The following is a 21,791-nucleotide window of genomic DNA, read 5'->3' on the forward strand; positions in this document are numbered from 1 at the left end:
GTGAATGGCAATTCAGCTCTGTTTGGCTGTCATTATTATACATAATGCCACTTGTCACCCACTTTGTTTTTGCTGGGACTCCGCGGGCCCCTCCTGGTGTGTGTTTGGTATGTGGCTTCTCTCTAATTACCGGCCCTAGTCCGGCTTCGGAGGCCCTTTCATGTGCCTTTGCCTTTCGAGTGGAAATTCCTTTAATTTTATGCAGAAATGCCGCACGCCTAATGCAGCCAAGCCCCGTCACACACACACACAGTCAGGAAATCTCACCTCACTAATGAGTTCTCCTGCCTTCTTCGCCTGCTCCACATTTAATGACCCGGTGGCGACCCAACCCGTGCCTTTCATCCACTTCACATCTGCCCTGTATTGGTTCTGACAAAGAAGAGAGGAAGGGGAGAGGCAGGCCTCTGTTACCGCACAGACATGTAAAGGGCTGTTAGCAGTTCCCAGTGTGCCCTCGATGCCAGCTGAGTCAAATTAAATGCCACTTTGTCTTATCTGTTTCTGAAGAGTCATGGGTAAGGCCCCCAAATATACAGTTAGCCCCCTTTTAATCGGAGGTCTCCCCTAGACAGTGGCTTCGGGCCCTATCCAACACTATTCGGAGTATGCAAAGGTGCACAGTCAGCCTCATTAGGAACGCGTCTTCCCCTGAACAAAGCATCCTCGCTGTCTGTTGTGGCAGTTTCCTTGTTTAGAATGACATGTGGGGGAGAGGACAAGGATGGCCTACAGCAGAACCCAAGTAGGAACTCCTGGAGGGACCCTCACACAAAACCTGGGTCTTCCCAGGGAGCCACTTCCTTCCTCCGACCACCGCGGGGCATGGACCAGAGCTCCCATCTCTTCACTAGCTATGAATGATTAGTTTTAATGAAACTATTTAAAGGGAGACTTTTCTCTAAAATCAGTCCACTCTCTCTCTCTCTCTCTCTCTCTCTCTCTCTCTCTCTCTCTCTCTCTCTCTCTCTCTCTCACACACTGTATACATATACACACATAGTATACACACACTGCACACACACTGTACATACACAGTATAGACACACACTACACTACACACACACAGATTATACACACACTGCACAACACTGTACACACACTGTGCACATATCTCCCCCACACACACACACACAAGCTCAGAGCTTACATCACTTTGCAGGCCGTAGGCCTTCTTGGCCCACTCCACCTTCATGTCTGTGGGCAGAGCCGTGAAGCAGTGTGAGGCTGTCCTGTAGCCTACGTCCGTGGCTAAGTGCTGTGCCTGGCGGGCGTGGGCGAGGTGGATCATGTCGAGGGAGATGTGGCACTGAGACTTGGTGTCCTCCAAGCCTTTCTTGTACTCCAGTTCGCTCTGTAGCTTGGACATCTGCAGTGAGTGGCTCATGCGTGAATCTCCCTGTGCACTCTGTGCTCCGATGAGCTTTCCTCTGGATCTTTCATAGGCCTCCTTGTACTTCACCTAAGGTAAACCACACAGCTTTCCCACAGGAGCCCAGAGGCTCAGGGAGATGAAGATTCTGCCCAGACAAACAGCAGCAGAGCCGTGCATCTGCCCAGTGACCGACAGACTCACCTCGCTGGCCAGGTCTCTCCTAGCTTTGGCTGTCAAGAACGTCAAGGAGTCGAGTCTCAGCTCAAATGCTTTCGCCTTCTGCTTTTCCCAGCTGCTCTTGTACAGCGTCTGGGGAGACACAGGAGAGCAGCAGTCATCCGTGGTGAGACGACCAGTGCCTCTAGACTCTGTGGAAACCTTCCTAAGAAGCAACAGCAACGCAGCCTTCCCTAGCCTAAGAACCCCGCCTCTTTGTCCTGCCCAAAGGCCTCTTGGCACGTTGCGCTTCCATCAAAAGAAGCAAAGACTAAACCTCAAAAGGCTTTAAGAACTTACCCTAGGAGTCTTACAGAAGTCTCATAAACATCTCAGATGCCATGACATCCATGGGACAGCATTGGAAGTTCTGTCCTCTGGGTCTGCTCCCACACACCAGCGGCAGGACTCTCTCCTGCACCATCCCCCTCCAGCCTCCAGCCCCTGGGAGCTTTCTTTGCCCTCCCATCCCAAACCCCTGCCTCCACATTCTAAGGTCTTTCTTCTGGAAGGCCTCCCTTCCTTTCAGTGTGGGAATCACTTCAGCCTCTCCCCTCCTTCTATCTCTCCTGCCACCACTCGCTCTGACTCTTGGAGCAACCACTCTTTCACCCACGGGACCCATTCTGTGACTTAAGAATCCTGCCATCCATGGCTAGGAAGGTTGCTTTCCTCTTCCCTGGTTCCTTGGCCAAGACCCAGATCCCCTGGGATGACCAGATACGTTCTTGTTGAACCAGACACCACCAGTGTGACTGGTGGGTTTGATGACTAGGTAACTGTAGAGATACTGGGGAGCAGAACCCACATCTGCCCACTCCTCTTGTGGTACCTCACTGAGTTGAGCAGCGTTGGCCCGGGCTTGCAAGAAGAAAGGCTCGTCTTTGCTGATGCTGTACTGATGGATAGACTGCTCATTGCCAGCCTTGTATGCCACCTGATGAGAGAGAGAGAGAGAGAGAGAGAGAGAGAGAGAGAGAGAGAGAGAGAGAGAGAGAGAGAGAGAGAGAAGAGTTGGGGAAGGATAATGGTGGGTCACCATCACAAATGGCGCCACATAGACAGAATCAAGGATGCTGGGGTAAATACAACAAGCCAGGCACAGAGGCCACATGATGTCACTTTTCTGCAGAAACTGACCTCATAAAAGTAGCAAAAAAGGGGGAGGGACAGGAGTCAGGGAGAATAGATGCATAATAGATACAAAAATACAGCTGTTGGGAAGTTTTGTTATACAGCACACACACACACACACACACACATATATATACAGGGAAGTACACAGATATATGTGTACACACATATGTAGGCCACCCTTGGTCTACAGCAATTAATTTTGCATTCTTGAGAGAAATACCAAGAACATTGAAGGTTCCCAACATATAGAAATCATATTTGAAAATTAGAAATGCTAACTATTATGGTTTGGTCACTATACATGATATTCATGTATCAGATTATAATGCTGTACCTCATAATTAAGTATAAATATTATAAATCAGTTAAATGAAATACATGCTTATGTCTGTAATCCCAGCACTGGGGAGGCTGAAGCAGGAGTTTTGCTGAGGGTTTCAGGCCAGCCTGGGCTATAGAGTAAGATCCTTATCTCAAAAAGCAAACATAAAAAACTAAATATGAAACACCAGGACAATTAGCAGGAATAGACCTGCTAATCTGTCAGTTAGCAGGAGTAGAACTGGCAGAAATTATGGTACCTTTTACTAATGATAAAAATTAAAAAAATATGGGATGATAATGAACTTTGGCAAAGAACTCGTGTTAATTTTGGGGGAAAAATTAATAGCAATTATACCAAAAGCAACAACCTTAACCTTATAAAGAGAACTAATTGGGTCCTTCCCCGCATTGTACGTGACACACCAATAACTGGAGCCCGTATATTCTATACTGATGCAAATAAATCAGGGAAGGAAGTTACAAATTGAAAGATTTAAATAAAGTGGAACAAAGCCATTATAATTATGTCCAAATGACAGAATTATATGCTATGCTTGTGGTACTGAGGTATTTAAAAAGTTTTCTCAATATAGTTACTGATTTGCAATATGCAAAAAGAGTTGTTTTGCATATCGAAACCACTGAATTTATACCAGATGATACAGAATTGACTTCTTTATTTATTCAGGTTCAAGATATAATCAGAAATAGGTTTTGTCCCATATACATAACACAATCCTATTCCCATATGGGTCTGCCAGGTCCTCTAGCACAAGGTAATGTAGAAATTGATCAATTATTGATTGGAAGCATGTTGCAGGCCTCAGAATTTCATAAAAACCATCACATCAATAGCAAAGGCTTAAAAAAGGACTTTTCTATTACATGGCAACAAGCTAAGGCCATTATAATGAGATGTTCTACTTGTTCTTTATAAAACCAAACACCGCTACCTGCAGGGACTAACACAAAGGGTACTCAAAGAAATGAAATCTGACAGATGGATGTGCTACACTTTGTAGAGTTTGGAAAATTAAAATATGTATACCACATCATCAATACCTATTCAGGTTTTCAATGAGCAACTACTCTGAGTTCAGAAAAGGCTGATTAAATAATCCCACATATACTAGAAGTTATGGCCATCAGGGGTGTACCTTCACAAATAAAGACAGACAATGCTCCAACATATGTCTCTAAGAAAATGAAACCATTTTTGCTTATTACAATATAAAACATATTACAGGTATACCACACAATCCTATAGGCCAGGCGTGGTGGCACACACCTTTAATCCCAACACTCAGGAGGCAGAGGCAGGAGGATCTCTGTGAGTTCAAGGTCAGTTTTGCCAAGAAGAAAACAAGCTCCAAGTGGAGTGTCCCCAGTGCCCAACATTCTCTCAGGAATGGATCAGAGCTGCCAGTGTGGCCGACAGCTCCCAGATGGAACATGCCAAGAAGAGCCAGGAGCTACAATGTTTGATTATTACAGATGACTATCTATTAATCTGCATTTCTTAACTATACATTACATTTTAAAATGAGCTGCACAAACACAACACCTTAAACAAGAGCAGAAATACATATGCACAGTGTAGCAAATTGACCCTAAATTTGTATCAATAGACCAAAGTCCATACCAATATAAAGTTTTCATCTCTATATATCAGACATTAAGAAACAACATGGGAAAAATGTTTAGGGATAGAGAGCAACATAAACACCCTCCAGGTTTTCTGCTCCCACATCTTTCCCTAGGATTGCCATCAGCCTCCCAAATCTATTGTCATCTACATTTCCCCGTGAACATCAAAAATTACTCCCCCCACCCAGAGAGCTCCAGAGAGACTGGGCAGGAAGCGCACTCCCTCCTGCATCCACACAATCATACGCTGGGAGGAAGTAACTGACCCCAGGAAGTGGGCAGCGACCAGGCCAGCTTATCTGTGGAAACAAAACCCCTAGTTTCTCTCCTTCTCTCCCCTCCCAAAGCTGTTTGTAGGCAGTAGCTTACTCCTGCCTCTGACAGCCTTTCTGGCAGGGGTGTAACATTTGCTGGACCCATGGGAGGAAAGGTTAGGCATTAGTGGAAGGGCTCTGGGTTGGACAGCAGTCTGTAAACCATACAGATGGTACCTTGCTCTGACTCCCTTATGTGAACTCGACCGGCACATGGCCAAAACCAAATCCTCCTCCAACATAATTCTCTGTTAATCCAGAATTATAGTCTTGGATAAAAGACAGGATAAAGAGAAACAAGAGAGAGGAACTTAAGAAACACTGACAGCAAAAGAAGCAGCATATCTTGATGACTGGGGAGGAGCAGGGTGTGCTGAGCTGTGAGGCTTATCTGCAGACACGGGCCTGCTGGATGCCAGGTCCAGCCTCCTGAAGGGGGCTCTCTGATTCCTGAGCTGCGCCTGGCCTGGGCAGCACCTGCTTTTGTCTCCAGAGATCCCAGGCCGATGACATAGCAAACTGGTGGAGCAAGGGCAGCCCAGGACTCACCCCACTCTGCAGCTCCTGGCTCTTCTTGGCATGTTCCATCTGGGAGCTGTCGGCCACACTGGTGAACTTCAGTTCGTTGGCCCTCTGCCGGTAGTGTTTCTGTTTGCAAAGGAAAGGCACCCCATAGTGTTAGGATGCAGTTGCCCCCTTCTACCATATACATGTGCACACACACTTTTGTACTTTTTATGGCTCAAACATTTCCTTGGGCAGGGAGTGGGGGCATTGTAGGTCCCAAAACAGAACCTCACAGCTTGTGTGTGTGAGAGAGTGTATGTGTATGTATGTATGTGTGTGGGTGCGTACACATACAAGAGTGTACAAATATGTGCGAGGACACATGCATGTAGATGCCAGGGGTCAATCTTGGGTGTCTTCCTTCACCTCTTTCTACCTCATTCTTTGAGGCAGGGTCTCTCACTGAACCTGGAGCCTGTCTGCACTACACTGGCAGGCCAAGAAGCTCGGGTCTCCTCCTGGCTCTGCTTCACAGAAGTCTGTTTTCCTTATGATGACTGGTGAGATCTTTGGTGCCTCTCAGCAAACCCTGCATTGTACTGTGTACAACGGGTGGGGGGGGGGGGGTTCTGGCTCCCAAACCGAGGTATGACACTAGAGGGCGAAGTGGAGCAAACTTGGTTCCACACTAAACTGTTCTCTGGATAGGACAACTTTGTGTAGAGCAGTGGTGGCTCATGCCTTTAGTCCAGCACTCGGGAAGCAGAGGCAGGTGGAGCTCTGAGTTTGAGGCCAGCCTGGTTTGCAGAGCCAGTTCCAGGACATCCAGGGTTATACAGAGAAACTCTGTCTTGAAAATCCATTTTTTTAAAAAAAAACTACTCAAAATAAATTGTTAAGTTCATAAAATACCTCCCCAGAGCTGGACATGGGGCATACTTCTGTAATCCCAGCTCCCAGAGCTGGGCATGGAGCGCAATTCTGTAATCCCAGCTCTGAGAGCTGGGCATGGGAGCATTATTCTGTAATCCCAGCTCCCAGAGCTGGGCATGGAGCACAATTCTGTAATCCCAGCTCTGAGAGCTGGGTATGGGGCATACTTCTGTAATCCCAGCTCTGAGAGCTGGGCATGGGAGCACTATTCTGTAATCCCAGCTCTGAGAGCTGGGTATGGGGCATACTTCTGTAATCCCAGCTCTAAGAGCTGGGCAGGGAGCACTATTCTGTAATCCCAGCACCCAGGAAGCAGAAACAGGAGGATTTGTAGTTCAGGGCTTGCTTGGGCTCTATAGGGAGATCTTGTGTCAAGAAAACAAAAATAAAAACCAAACCAAAACAAAGTTTCCTACAGGAAGTTTAAGGGCATGGGGAGTTGGCTCAGGAGACATTTCGGGGAGACATGAAGATGGGTCTTCCCTTTGACTCATTCAGGTTAAAGCCCTGGAGGTGCAAGAGGGTGCTGGAGGGAACCAACACTCTGTGACTCAGAGGCTGGAGCCCAGGAGCAGACACTCAAGTTACCTCGCTGACGAGCTGTCCAGCCTTCTTGGCCTGTTCTAGGTTGAGACTGCCCTCGGTCAGCCACCCGACCCCTTTCATCCATGCCAAGTCAGCTTTGTACTGCAGCTGCAAGAGAAATGCCACAGGTCTTTCCTTAGGAGGAAAAGCTGCTGGATGGCCCTTGTGATTGAGTTAAGCATATTCTACCTCTGTGCTGAAACACCGGACTGACCAAAAGTGGTGTCTCATATTGCTTGACCGAAGTTTCCAGCATGCTTCTCCTTGGCTCATGTCACTTCGATACATCTGACTTTCACACTGGCTCTGAGCCCCGCCCCATCCTGAGTCTCTACTGTCTCACCCACCCCTGCTCTGGCTCTGAGCCCCGCCCCATCCCGGGTCTCTACTGTCTCACCCACCCCTCTCTCGTCTGTCCTCCCTGGACCTGAAGCAGCTCTAGTTCCTCCTTGTTCCCTTTGTCATACAATGGCCTCAGGAACAGGCTCCAATCACTCTGAGATTGCAAGTAAGGGCAAGGTGCATGGGTGGAGCCCACAGCTGGTTTTCTCACCTCACTCTGGAGCCCATAGGCTTTCCTGGCCCACTGAGTCTTCATATCCTCAGGAAGCACTGTATATTCATGCAGCTTCTTTCTGTAGTCGAGGTCGCTGGCGAGAGCTTGGGCCTTTTTAGCATGCCTGAGGTTCACCATGTCCATGGGCAGGTGGAAGTGGGTTTTACTCTCTTCAAACCCTTTCTTATATTCAACCTTGAATGCAACAAAACAAGGCTCATTGATTAAAGGCTATTCTTGTGGGAGTTCTGTGAAAGTGTGGGAGAGACTCTCAGGCTCAGAAATTCGGCATTCTGGGTGAGACCACCTGTCTGTTAGAAAGGTGGCCCCAAGTCAATGTTACCAAGGTCATACAGGTACTTTTCCTACCCCCTGTCTCTAGGACTGACTTTTACCAAGCCTCTCCCTGTGCATGGCTGTTGCAGAAGAAGGCATCGTTGATGTTTTCTGCAGAGGCTTTCAGAGGCAAAACAACAAAGCACGGGCCGCAGAGCCAAACAAACCCAACTCAAGCCTGGCCTGGCCTTTGCCAGCTGGGCAGCCTCTGGAAAGGCAAATCGCCCCCCTTAGGATCCACGTTGCTTCAGGAAACTGTTGTAATGAATATTAATATAGAGGCAGAAATGTGCTTGGACTAGGGACCAAAACATGCAAACAGCACACACTGATGACAAGAATGCAACGGTGATGGGAAGGATGATGGATGGCCACAGCGGTATCCATGGAAGCAATGATGATGACGATGGCAGAGAGGATGGTGATCATGATGTCACTTACAGTCATGGTGACGGTGGTGGTGGTGATAACAGGGTCATGATGTTAGTTACAGTCGTGGTGACGGTGGTGGTGGTAATGATGACAGTGGTCATGATGTTAGTTACAGTCGTGGTGACGGTGGTGGTGGTGGTGGTGACAGTGGTCATGATGTTAGTTACAGTCATGGTGGTGGTGGTGGTGGTGACAGTGGTCATGATGTTAGTTGAGTCATGGTGATGGTGGTGGTGGTGATGACAGTGGTCATGATGTCACTTACAGTCATAGTGATGGTGGTGGTGGTGATAACAGGGTCATGATGTTAGTTACAGTCATGGTGATGGTGGTGGTGGTGGTGGTGACAGTGGTCATGATGTTAGTTACAGTCATGGTGACAGTGGTGGTGGTGATGACAGGGTCATGATGTTAGTTACAGTCATGGTGATGGTGGTGGTGGTGATGACAGTGGTCATGATGTCACTTACAGTCGTGGTGACGGTGGTGGTGGTGGTGGTGACAGTGGTCATGATGTCACTTACAGTCATGGTGATGGTGGTGGTGGTGATAACAGGGTCATGATGTTAGTTACAGTCATGGTGATGGTGGTGGTGGTGGTGGTGACAGTGGTCATGATGTTAGTTACAGTCATGGTGACAGTGGTGGTGGTGATGACAGGGTCATGATGTTAGTTACAGTCATGGTGATGGTGGTGGTGGTGATGACAGTGGTCATGATGTCACTTACAGTCGTGGTGACGGTGGTGGTGGTGGTGACAGTGGTCATGATGTTAGTTACAGTCATGGTGACAGTGGTGGTGGTGATGACAGGGTCATGATGTTAGTTACAGTCATGGTGATGGTGGTGGTGGTGATGACAGTGGTCATGATGTCACTTACAGTCGTGGTGACGGTGGTGGTGGTGGTGGTGACAGTGGTCATGATGTTAGTTACAGTCACGGTGACAGTGGTGGTGGTGACAGTGGTCATGATGTTAGTTACAGTAGTGGTGACGGTGGTGGTGGTGATGACGACAGTCGTGGTGCTGATGGCTGTGGTGGTGCTGGTGGTAGTGGTGGTGATGTTGCTGGTAGCAGAGATGATGATGGTCACACTGGCTGTGTTTTGAAGGAGACAGTGTCCAGCAGGAGGAGGAATAGGGTGAAAGGTTAAGAGCTCTGGGCTCTAATTCTCTACTCCTCCATCACTGTCATCGGCTACCATGTGGCTTTGGATTGCAGCTACTCAGATATAACAATTTGTTGTTCATTGAAATTGAAGTTCGATTCTATTTCTCACTGACTCTTTATGCTTTGTGACTGTGTACTCCTATGACAGGTCTAAATGGGTGACTTGGATGCCAGCTCCCTTACTTCACTCCATCCATGGCCTGTCAGGTAACTATGCTTAGCTCTTCAGCTGAGTTGCGTGGCTTCATCACAAGGCTAGGGGAGGATAAAGCAGGGACTTAGGACTCATGTGTCTATTGCGTATGCTTTGCACTGGGTAAGAGACATGACCAAAAACTACAGGTGTCTCTTCCAGTAGCATACTCTGCTTTCCCAGAGGCTCTGCGACCAACCTGCCACGGTTGTTCACAGTGACACTTGTCAATCTCCAGTTATTTACAGGCAACAACATCCCAGTTGGTTGGAGCCCGGGATGCCCCTCTGCCTGGCAAAGATTTTGAACACTCTATGCTTGTGGACCACAGGATCCACCCAGAACATCATCACAATCAACAACACACTCACTGTCTGACCCCTCTATGGTGAGCTCTGATTCACCCCCACTGAACACTATATTGAGGTTTAACTACTCAACAGTAGGTGGCTGCAGTTGTGGTGGTGGAGGTGGTGGTGGTGGTGATGGTGTGGTGATAGTGGTGGTGGTGGTGATGGTAGTGATGGTGGTGGTGGTGGTGGTGATGGTTGTGATGGTGGTGGTGGTGGTGGTGATGGTGGTGGTGGTGATGGTAGTGATGGTGGTGGTGGTGATGGTGGTGGTAGTGGTGGTAGTGGTGGTGGTAATGATGGTGGTGATGGTGGTGGTGGTGATAGTGGTAGTGGTGGTGATGGTGGTGTTGATGGTGATGGTGGTGGTGGTGGTGTTGATGGTGATGGTGGTGGTGGTGGTGGTGATGGTGATGGTGGTGGTGGTGGTGGTGGTGGTGGTGGTAGTGATGGTTGTGGTGGTGGTGATGGTAGTGATGGCAGTTTGTGGTGATGGCAGTGGTGGTGGTGGTGATGGTGGCAGAGCTAAATAGAAGTGTTTGTGTTTTGGGACACATGAACACATTACTGTAGCCTCTTATGGGGCTGGATTCATTACCATAAGAACAGCTGTTCCTAATAGAAAGCAAGGCCATCATGTGCTCTCTCTTGTGCACACATCTGTTCCCCTTCACACTTTTTCATCCTGTGCAACACGAGGCCCTTACTAAACGCAGCTGCACATCCTTGGACTGTCCAGCCTCCAGAATTACGTGGCAAAGCAAAGCTCTTGCTCCACAAAGAGCCACCGCTGGCATTCTGTTTTAACAGCAGAACGCTGGCCTAAGACACTCTCCCCCTGAGCTAAGTCCTGTGGGGGGAGAAGGGGACTCGCGAGCACTTCATTCTCACAGCTCCAGAGTCCCAGCAAACATCTGTGGCATAAGCAGATGTGTTCAAGAGCCTATGAACCTTGATCAGTAGATGCTGCCATCCTCGGGGCAGTACACCTCACGTACTTTTTAAAAACACCATGCTTTGGCAAAATAAAAAAAAGTGAACAAGTCCCTCATAGGAGCCCAGGAAGAAAAGTGTTGCAGGCGCAGGGGACACAAAGAAAGCTTTGCCCAGGAGTGCAAGTGCACCTGTCATTTTGGAGTCAGGGCTGGGGTAGGGGGAGTTGTTACCTTGCTGTTTATCTTGGCCACCTGCAGAGAATGCAGGAGCTTAGAGTCGGTGGTTCCCAGGGCTCTGCCTTTGGCTTTTTCATATTCTTCTTTGTATTTAATCTTGAGAGGAAGCAGAAAGTCTCGTGTGAACAAGAGAGTAACTGCCATAGAAGGGACTCTGACTGTAACAAGTTGGAAGAGAACAATTCTGGGGGGTGAAACCCCTCATCTTTCTCAAACCCAAACCCAGAAGATTAAAGTGCTGTGGTGTTTACAGTGTTAACAGCCATTATTTTCCAGCAGGCAGCTGACTTGAGCTGCACCCATTCCTCATACGTTTCTGAGTTAACGAGAAGAACCTACATTGCTAGCAAGTTCCCCCGAGGCTTTGGCAGCCAGCAGAGACATGGAGTCCAGCTTCATTTCAAATCCTCTCCCCTTTGTCTTCTGCCAGCCTTCTTTGTACTTCACCTACAAATAAAAACACGGTGAGTGGGATCCACTGCCCCTCCCTCTCGTCTGCCAGAGGTTGAGAGGTTTTCTTCTTTAAAGCAAACTTGGTTTCCTCCATTGTTGGCAGGCAGGGGAGTCTTGGCTGGTATTGTCAAGACTGTCACAGTAATGGCTAACACAGCTTACTGATCCTCAGTGCCACTCACAAGGGACAGGACAAAGAAAAGATCCCCATTGCCCGGTCCTGTGACTTTGGGCAATTATGTCTCTGAGCTGGGGCTAACCAATTTCAAAATGCTTATTAGTGTTCTCAGGGCTGCTGGAAAGGTAAGCTGGGTGTGGAGCATAGAGACAAATTCTAAACTGGTGAATGTTACCAAGATGCAAGGAATGGGTGCTACTTGGTAGCAGCTTGTGTGTGGTCCTATCCTGCACGCTTAGTAGGTGCTAACTACAAATCTTCACATAGGCTGAAGGGAAGGAAGCTGAAGATATTTGCTAGGGTCACACAGATAACAAGAGACCAGGGTGACTCCTGGATTCATCCATCTTGTATCGAAACCTGTGCCACCAAACAGTAGGAGCTACGCTAATGCCACGCTGTAGTGAGTCACTCATCACGTTTTTGGTGTTATCACAGCCTCTGCCTCAGCATAGGAACAATCTTGCAGAAAGCATCAGGCCCTGTCTTTAATTCTTCTGCCCCTTAAATTCCATCTAGACCCCTGGTTTAGGTCCAGCCACCACGGGAACTTCCTGTGTCTTTGTTGATCAGAGCAAGAATGTTCTTGACACTGAAATTTCCTCCACACAAAGTCAGCACCAGGACGATGATGATGATGGTGATGAGGATGTGTGTTCACATGCCACGCGTGTGTCCACACAAGAACTGCATTGCTATGAACAGTTCATCCCCCAGGGACTGACAGCATTCTAAATTATGCTGTGGTGAACACCCTAGAAAATCTCCTTCTTTGGGAGGAGAGCCCCTTTGTTTGGGATTGTTTGTTTGTTTGTTTGTTTGGGTTTTCCACATTAACGAGCCCCTCCCACCCTGCTCTCACCTCACTGAATAGTTTGGCGTTGCTCTTGGCCTTCAGCAGCTGAGGAACATCCTGGGGCAAAGTGTAGTTGAGCTTGTTTCTCTCGTAGTCAGCCCGGTAATGAGCCTGTTGGATTTACAATCTGCAAGGTTTGTGCACAGCGGGAGGAAAGCCTTGGGGAGTTCATTCCGTTCCCACCTCCCTCTGATTCCCATCCCAGAGAGGAGCACCTGAGTAGGGCCCTTTACAAGAAAACCTGTAATTTGGGGGAATGGTTTATTTAACAGATTGAAGATGTCAAATAAAAAATGAAACAGCTCACAGGCACATCCGAGTTTGTGAGTTTGCAAGGCATTTTTAATGGGCGGCTGTGTGGGGCGTTTGCTGTACACAGGCTAGACACTCACCCGTAGTCAAAACACAACATTGTCGGTAGTAATAATTGATAATGTATGGTTATCAAATGCACATTTCAAAAAAGTACATTTTAAATCATATGTGCACAAAATAGCTAAATAAACAGGTGAATTCTTTCTTCTTTTTTTTTGTTTTTTGTTTTTTGTCTTTTGTTTTTTCAAGACTGGGTTTCTCCATATAGCCCTAGCTCTGTAGACCAGGCTGACCTCAAGCACACAGAGATCTGCCTGCCTCTTCCTCCTGAATGGAGCACTGGGATTAAAAGTGTGCACCACCACTGCCCAGCAGACAGGTGATTTCTGATGGAAGACTTTAATGCCATCTGTGAGGAGCATTGCTCAAAAATTAACCCTGGACCTGGGACACTGGTGACAGTTGGTTTATTGTTAGGTTTTTTTTTTGGTGTGCTATATTAAAATTGCAAAACCATGTTTCATTCTTTTTACATTTTAGATATTCTTACTAAAGTACTTAGAGATGAAGCTAGATAGTATCTTGGATTTTCTTCAGAATACTAGAGATGGGGAAGTGGGAGGCACACAGATGAAGCAGGATGTGGGATGAGTTGAGACTTAGCTGTTGAAGCTGGTACTTGGGACTTCAGTACACTCTGCTTTTGCATATACTAACCTTCCCCGTAATAAGATGTTTGAAAGGAGGAGCATCTTTTCATGGCTGCTATTAGCTATCCTAGCATTAATAAAAGTAAAATCCTTGGGCTTAGCTATTCAGAAGCTTCACAGACATTGCAGAAGTCCCAGCTGAGCATGGATGTGCTACTTACATGACTCAGCAGCTGGGCATTGATTTTGGCTTGGACAATCTGAGGCGTGTCTGTCACGGAGCTGTACTTCAGTTTGTCGATGCTCTGCCTGTAGTTGACCTGGGCAAAAACAGGTACAGGGAACGCCACTTGCCGTTATCTCTATGACATGCTTGGCTCCTTTCCCCAGCCCTGTAGTGATTCTCGGGGAATTAGAAAAAGAATGAAGACTGTTAACTGTGGGCCAGTGGGCGTGCCACGCCAACAGACAGGAGTGGGGCGGGGGGGGCGGGGGGGAGAGTAGCTGGGAGAGAAACACAGCAGAGATCAGCTCAATAGGCAGCGAACACAGGAAACGCACGTCTTTACCTTAGCCATCAGACGAGCAATGCCCTTCTATACCCACCCACAGAGAGAGAAGCACAGTTACTGGCAACAGTAAGTGTTGGCAAGGACAGGGTAGCTATAGGGACTCATAGTGCAGTCACAACTGTGGTAACAACACTTGGAATCCTGAACAGCATTTGAGAACAAACACAAGATCTCTATCCCAATAACTCCATCCCTAGGTTCACTGCCAGTGAAAATGGACACAGGGTCACTTTATAAAACAGCCAAGGGGGCAGAGAGATGGTTAAGGGCATGCACAGGTCTTGCAGAGAACCAGGGTTTGGTTCCCAGCACCCACATCAAGAGTCTCACAAGTAGCAGTAACTAGGTATCTATATACACTAAATAGAATTTTTCCATATGTATAATACTTCATAAAAGAGATGTGTTTTAAAAAAGAAAAAAATTGGGCCTATGGTTTGTGGTGCATGTCTTTAATCCCAGCACTCCAGAGGCAGAGGCAGGCAGATCTTTGTGAGTTCAAAGTCAGCCTGGTCTACAGAATGAGTACCACAACAGTTGGGGCTACACAGAGAAACCCTGTCTATCTCTCTGATACAGAAAATCCCAAGGCCTTGTGCCCATTGGGTGAGCTCTCTCCCACTGAGTGACCTCGGCCCTATGTGTGTGTTGATGATGCAAAGCATCACCTGGGACCCTTGAAGAGGTGGTCCTGATGAGATCAGAGAGATGGTGCCTGGGCGCATGCACCAGCTGCTGCTTGGCCTCACTTCCACCTTTCCACAGTCCCCAAGGAAACCACCCATATTTCAGTATCTTCCTGGAAGAGAGGCATGGGGTCCCCCACAAAGCTTCTTGCATTAGCTACCAGCTTTCCTACCTCTAGACAACTGGGGCTACTAGATTTCATTTTTGAAAATGCAAATTATTTTTCCAAGAGTAAAGTGTTATCAGTCATTGGTATGCAAGAACACATTCACAAAACAAGCTCATTTTCCTCTAAATACACCTGACCGTGACCCAGAAGGAAAGGGATCATGGAAAAGAAGTCAAGGGCTAGGTTTGTAGCCTGAAGGTAGACAATATTGAGAAGGACTGATTTGAGGTGAACAAGAACCCCAAAACCTACTTAGGGTAGCAAGAGAAGTAGGTGAAGTCAAAGAAGTAGGCAGTGGCTGGCCACCGACTCCCACAATTTCATTTACCAGAAATCCAAGGAAAACTGTAAGAAGTAAACTCATCCTTAATCTCCCTTCCCACATGCCTGACTTCATCCACTTACTCACTCATTCTTCCTTTCAACAGACATGGCATCTGCGCAGATCAAGAACAGTTAGACATAGCTCTGCCCACACAGGTATTCCTGATGAGCCTCCACTGCCTAGACATCCCAGGCTGATAGAGTCCCACCAATATCTAAGCCGAGCTGTGGCGTGACTCAAAGTGGCAACTCCCTGCTGAATGCCCCCCTGTGCCCTGGATGCCTAAGTCTGGCAAACCCACCAAGGACCTCAGAGGGGGTCAGGGCAGTCATACTACCCGCTGCCCCCTCTGCTTGGGCCTCCTCACATGGCCTCGGGGACCAGCATGAGGCACACAGGGGCTCTGTTTTTCAGTTATCACCAAGAAGCAATAAGTCCACTTTCTTGTGTAAATAAACTACTGCAGTATTCTGAGCCATGGGCTCAGTCACTCAGCTTAGATGCCGCACAATGTATACATGTTTTAAAGTACACAGCAAATGTACACATGTCATTGACAACTTTAAAAATAAAAATGAATATATAAAGTCCTGGTTTAAGCAAATCTTAATGGGGTTGCTTCTTGAATAATTTCCCAGTCCTTAAAATTCCACAGCATTTTGTCACTTCTAAAGACAGAGCTCCAAGACACAGGGCTTTCTAAATTTGGTTTTCAATATTTCTTTTTACAAGGTTTATTGATTGTTTTTGTTACCTGACCATTTTATACTTGTGTACAATGTGTTCCAGTCACCCTCTTTCCCACACCCCCCATCCTCCTCAACCCCTCCCCCATCCTCACCAACTCCTCCCCCATCCTCACCAACCCCCCTTCTTCACCAATCCCTTCCCTCATCCTCACCAACCCCTCTCCCCATTCTCACCAATTCCTTTCCCAAATTCATGCTTTGGGGTTTTATTTTATGGCTCATTTAGTTTAACCACAGTCATCTGGAACCACCAGGCTGGAGGCATCAGTTGGCTCCTAGTGTGGGCTCCAGTGGGTGCACAATTGAAAGCAATGACCCCTGTCATCTCCCTGAATCTATTAGCAGCAAACAGTTCAACAGAAAGAGATAGGCTACTCCTTAACTCCTCTTCCTCCATGCCTGACTTTTGCTAGACCTATTCTTGTACAGTCTTCTGATTGGAAAGAATCCATGCCTGACAGTGTAAGCAGAATTCAAAGACTCATGATGATCATAGGCCCTGGGTAGGGGCTGAATACAGTAGTTACCTAAGCTTAAATAATGCCAAGCTTATTCCTAAGTATATGTGCTTCTAGCCATAGATGATGCTATTCTCAGCCTTGATCAGAGAAGCATCTCTTTCCAGTAAAGGGCAGCAAACACAGAATCTTGGGGATGCAGAAGATGCTGAGAATGAGTGATGGATGCATGCACAGCCATAAACAAGACACTCATACCAGCTCCTCCCAGGGCACACTACAGAAAATGGAGCTGAACGAACGTAAATGCCAGAAGACAGAGAAAAGGGCTGCGTTGTCTTCTGGAAAAGGCACACCCATCACAATCCCAATCTCCCAGCACATCCCACTCCAGGTCCGCTGTGATGCTGACAGCTGGCAAGTTAAGTCCAAAAAAAAAAAAAAATGTCATGCATGAAGTAAACTTGAGAGCCACCTTGGGTGTGCTGGCTTCCAGCTTGTTTGTTCCAAGTCATCTCTCCACTGACGTCATCCTTGTCCCTGACAATATCAGTTAGCGATAGGAAACACAGGGTGCTCCCCATGCGGCTCTCACAGCTCCAAGTGCTCCACACACCATCCTGCAATAATCCTGGCCTTCCAAGGTGGTAATGGAAGTCACTGCTCAGCTAGTAAAGGGTAAAAGCTATGATTGGCATCCCAGACCAACTGGCAAATTGGTCCTCAGTCTGGACCCCTGGGTCTTTGCTCTGTAAGCTCTGGAAAGTTTGGGATGACTACAGATGGATCGGGGTTCCCCAGTGAGAACCCTTGTATATTTAGACCAGGAAATGTGTTCCGTGTGCAAACAAAGGACAGATAAATCTGTCTCTGCAGCAACACATGGACACTGCAGAGCTCCCAGTGCAGAGCTGATTGCTCTGTTGGGTCTGGAGACCATCACTTTTGTGCGTCTCATTAATAATTCAAGGAGAAGAAACTTTGCACATCCGGAGTACATAGAGAAAACTGGGGAATCTAAAGTCATTTCAATGTCAAGTGCTAATGTGATTACAGTGCTATGACTTCCTCATTCAGAGGGGAAAATTAGCAGCTCATAAAGAGTCTTATTAGGATTCAGAGCTATGCATGATAAACCGCCACAAAAACTGTATTTTTAAAATAGCACATTCCTTCCTGATAATTCTGCACTAAGTATGCCACTGATCACAATTACTTTCCTCTGCAGGACATAATTAACAGCCTCCATGATTAATCACAGCTTCCCAGTTTCATTAATGTTTGGCCACTGTTTCAATCTACATTCTGAAAGGCTCCATGCTAAGCATCGAGTCCCATTTTAATTTTATTAGTGCTTATAAAAATCCATCTGAAGGCGTGCCCTCCTATTAAGGACCCACACTATATTCAATTTCATGGCTATTTTACCACCTTTCAGCCTACCAGATGGTAAGACCACAAATTCTCTTAAAAAAAAAAAGGACTTCCCAAACTACCTGAATGTTAATAATCTACACTCGAAATAACTTGCTCAAACATATACGAGAGCCAAGAGAGTAAGAGGAAGAAGGTTAAGATACATCTGTTCATCAGCTATGACTTGAGCCCAGCCGATTACAGTGATGTTTTGATTTTATTTCACATAGGCACAAGCAAGCAATGACCCTGGGCATGGCGTGTATGTTTCCAGCTTCGATGCTATCTCTAAACCCCATCTCCACTGCAGTCTAGTTTTCTGAGCTACCTACATTTCAGGTGTGTAATTTGATGGCGAGCCCTACAGCCGCAACTGTAGTAGTGGATAATGTCACAGTGGAGATACAGAGCTGTAGAAATCCATGCCATTTTGTCTGTGCTATTAATTAGGTGTGATCTCGAAAACTTGACTGCAAGCATACGCACTCATGGGTTTACTTTTAGTTACTAAGCAGCCTATAGAGTATTTGGAATCAAGAGTAAGATGTTTTGGTTTCATTGGGATATAACAAGGCAACCTAAAAATAACTTCCTGGTCCCTTATGTCCTTCTGGTTCCATCCGCTGCTACATTCACCATTGCGAAGCTCATTTAATAAACTGTCATTTACCAGCTCTTATTTCTTGATGGTCCAGACACTGTTTCGGATCTAGCTGACTCAATCCCATCATATCTCACCCTCAACAAAAGAGAGGGAGATGCAAAGGGCTATTTACCAGTGGGAAGATTCCAGCCAGTCCCTGGAGCTGTGCTGAGCCCACAGGCGCAGAAGGAAGGCACCTGGGCACTCAGAGAACACTCACAGAATTACTTATTAGATTGTAAATCGAAGATCACCTTCGCTAGCAAACTATTAGTCAACTCGTTTTTAAGAGAGCAAATTACTCTATCTTTTTCTTTATGCTTTTTTTCTATAGTTTCTAAAATTTCAATACTGAACACATAATAAAATTATTGTGATAGCAAAATAATAATTTTAATTAATAGCATTATTTTGTGTGGGATGCCAAACCATAAGTAGGCTCACTACTGTACTAAAAGATCTATCTACCATCCATCCATCCATCCATGCATCCATGCATCCATCCATCCATCCATCCGTCCACCCACCCATCCTCCTCTTTGTCTATTCTTGCTAATACACCCCTGAGAAAAGGTAGAGCCAGCACTACCACTCGCCCTTAACTTACATCTACTTAATCTTCAGCATACTATGTTCTAATTTTTAAAGGTCATCATTGCTATGGAATAATTATTATGTGTTCAGCAGATGTAGCTCTTCAGATTCTACAAGGATAAATTGAACTTTAGGAGACTTTTAAGACAAGAGCAGACTCATTTGTATTTTACACAGAAAGCGAGTTTTTAGTTATGCATGCATGAACATCCCAGAGGAGGGGCGGGCCCCTTTCCTAGTCCCTCCAAACCTCCTATAGATTGGTGGGGCTCTTTTCCCTTCCTGTCTTGCTGCCCAAGCCTTGCTTCACCGCAAGCCACAGAACACAAGAGTAGCGGAGGACTCACTTCCTTCAGGGGAACCAGTTTCATTGTTGTCTGGTAGGACGGCGTGAGAGTGGCTGGGTAGTTATAATCCACAATGTCGTGCTTATAATCAGCCTTGTAGGCAACCTGAAACCCAAAGAGAAGAGATATCAGCTTCTGCTTTCCCCTGACCTTTTCTGAATATCATAAATATTTCTTTAAATAATTAGGAACAAAATTAATTCACTTTCATCACCTCAGAAGAAAACTGCATTATGTTCACACGTTTGCCTTTAACTAACTGAAATCATTCTTAAGTAATCAAAGATTAGTCAACTTCCATGTGTAATACATTTATTTTATCTTTCTTTTTAATATGAGATCCCTCGTTTTGTTTAAAATGAGCACTTGCAAGCAGGTCTACAATGAAAATGTTTCTTGACAAACTAAGAAAATGAATGAAAAGTTTAAAATTTCAGAGTATTTCAGTTATAACAGTCAGCACTGGCACGCTGAGGCGGAAGGAACCCAACGTTTAGATGGTTTGAATGTGGAGTCAGTCTTCTTCGTGTACTTACTTCCCTCAAGGTTTAGAATCTGGTGTTTGCACTCTGTGAACTAGGCTGAGAAAGCTGAAGAGAGAGCAGGAGCTGCCACGCTCTCCCCTAGTGTTTGGTTATCCCCCTCACTCTAACTATTGTTCAGCCACGGCGTGTCTTCAGTACTGAAAACCAAAGTTACCAGCTAACTAAGCAACTCAGAGTCAAAGCTTTGAGATCCCACAGTGTTTCAAGGAGGAATCAGACTCATCACTTTACAGAAGCTGAGCATTTTGTTACCCTGGATCAACTATAATGGATCCTTCAAGCCAAGAAACATAACTCACGCTTAGCTGAGCTCTGAAAGCTTTAAAAGATTTTTATACATTTTTTTTTTACTATATTGGTTAACATTTAAAGGTTTGTGCAGGTCTTTTTCACAAGCCAAAACCTACAAATGTTTAAAGGGGAGGCTAAAAAAAAATAATTGGCTAAATTCTTCCCACCAGCTGATTCCCATCACCTCTTAAGCACAACTCACATTGCTGGCCAGGCTGCCAACTTTGAGAGCGTGGAGCATACGTCTGTCCATACCGACTCCTTCATAGTGGCCTCTCAGGTGCGTCTGGTAGTTTTCCTTATATTTATTCTACACGAAAACATTAAACTTTTGATGAATATTTCCCAACTAGATGAAGGTAAACTACTTATTTTAGTGGTCTAAGACTAAAAATAAACACAATTCCACTACTGAAAAAAAAAATAAACCCTTTAAAACAACTTAGATTTCAAAAGAACACAAGAACTTGATGAAAGACAATCAGACAAGCACACAGAAACAGGTCTCATGGGGAGCACCAAGCAGACTGGTTCTGTTTGTTCATTTTTACACGTTTAATTTTAAATTGACCAGACTTTTCCAGTATGAAAATGTACCGTGAGGGTGTGGAGCCGGCAGAGGACAACCAATGGTTAAGCCCTGACAGTGTGGTGGGCCCACAAGCCAAGTCAGGGCATGGTATTACCTCATCGTCTACACGCAGTCAGCCCTCTGTATCCACGGCTTCTGCATCTGTAGCTTCAACCAACCACAGACTGAGACCTCTGAGAAGAAGGCTGTGTCTGTACTAAACATGAGTAAGCTTTGCTCTTACAATTCTAGCGTAACTGTTTATGTAGCATCTTTGATGCATTGAGTCGTAGCGGCATTTCTTTTGTATTTTGATAAATAAAGCTTGCCAGAGGATCAAAAAAATAAAACTGATACACTGGCCAGCCTTACAGACCAGGCAGTGGTGACACACACCTTTAATCCCAGTAGACACACTAGCTTGCCATAGAAACCAGGCAGTAGTGGTTCATGGTGCACACCCTCAATCCCAGAACTAAAGAGGATCATAAAATGGGAGGAGACAGCGCTCAGCCTCATTCTGAGATTCCTGGAGGCAGGATCGCCATTATTGGACTGAGGTAGAGGCAAGAGCCAGTGGTTAACTACTTTGCTTTTCTGGTCTTCAGGTTGAACACCAATTTCTGTCTCTGAGTTTTTATTAATCGTGCTTCATTGAGTATCATGAGTAATCTGGAGTTGAGTGTGCAAAGGCTGTGTCCCATTACTACAACGTTTTTACATA

The 21,791-nt window shown here is 46.1% G+C and overlaps 1 protein-coding gene across 3 annotated transcripts in view; it reads right to left on the reverse strand.

Annotated features, from left to right (window-relative positions):
- LOC119804886 (nebulin related anchoring protein) overlaps window positions 1-21,791 on the reverse strand; it is a 68,727-nt gene that overhangs the window by 29,821 nt on the left and 17,115 nt on the right. For 2 of the 3 annotated variants that reach the window (XM_038316665.1, XM_038316658.1), the window contains 13 exons: window positions 20,699-20,806; window positions 19,661-19,765; window positions 13,922-14,020; window positions 12,742-12,846; window positions 11,588-11,695; window positions 11,243-11,344; window positions 7,592-7,789; window positions 7,042-7,146; window positions 5,563-5,661; window positions 2,424-2,528; window positions 1,577-1,684; window positions 1,151-1,462; window positions 268-372 (listed from right to left, as the gene is read on the reverse strand). In XM_038316665.1, the coding sequence (XP_038172593.1) occupies window positions 268-372; window positions 1,151-1,462; window positions 1,577-1,684; window positions 2,424-2,528; window positions 5,563-5,661; window positions 7,042-7,146; window positions 7,592-7,789; window positions 11,243-11,344; window positions 11,588-11,695; window positions 12,742-12,846; window positions 13,922-14,020; window positions 19,661-19,765; window positions 20,699-20,806 (1,659 nt within the window). The remainder of the gene's footprint in view (window positions 1-267; window positions 373-1,150; window positions 1,463-1,576; window positions 1,685-2,423; window positions 2,529-5,562; window positions 5,662-7,041; window positions 7,147-7,591; window positions 7,790-11,242; window positions 11,345-11,587; window positions 11,696-12,741; window positions 12,847-13,921; window positions 14,021-19,660; window positions 19,766-20,698; window positions 20,807-21,791) is intronic. The other variant, XM_038316671.1, reaches the window with a different exon arrangement.

This window comes from Arvicola amphibius, chromosome 1 (assembly GCF_903992535.2).
Source record: "Arvicola amphibius chromosome 1, mArvAmp1.2, whole genome shotgun sequence".
NCBI classification, from domain to species: Eukaryota; Metazoa; Chordata; class Mammalia; order Rodentia; family Cricetidae; genus Arvicola; species Arvicola amphibius.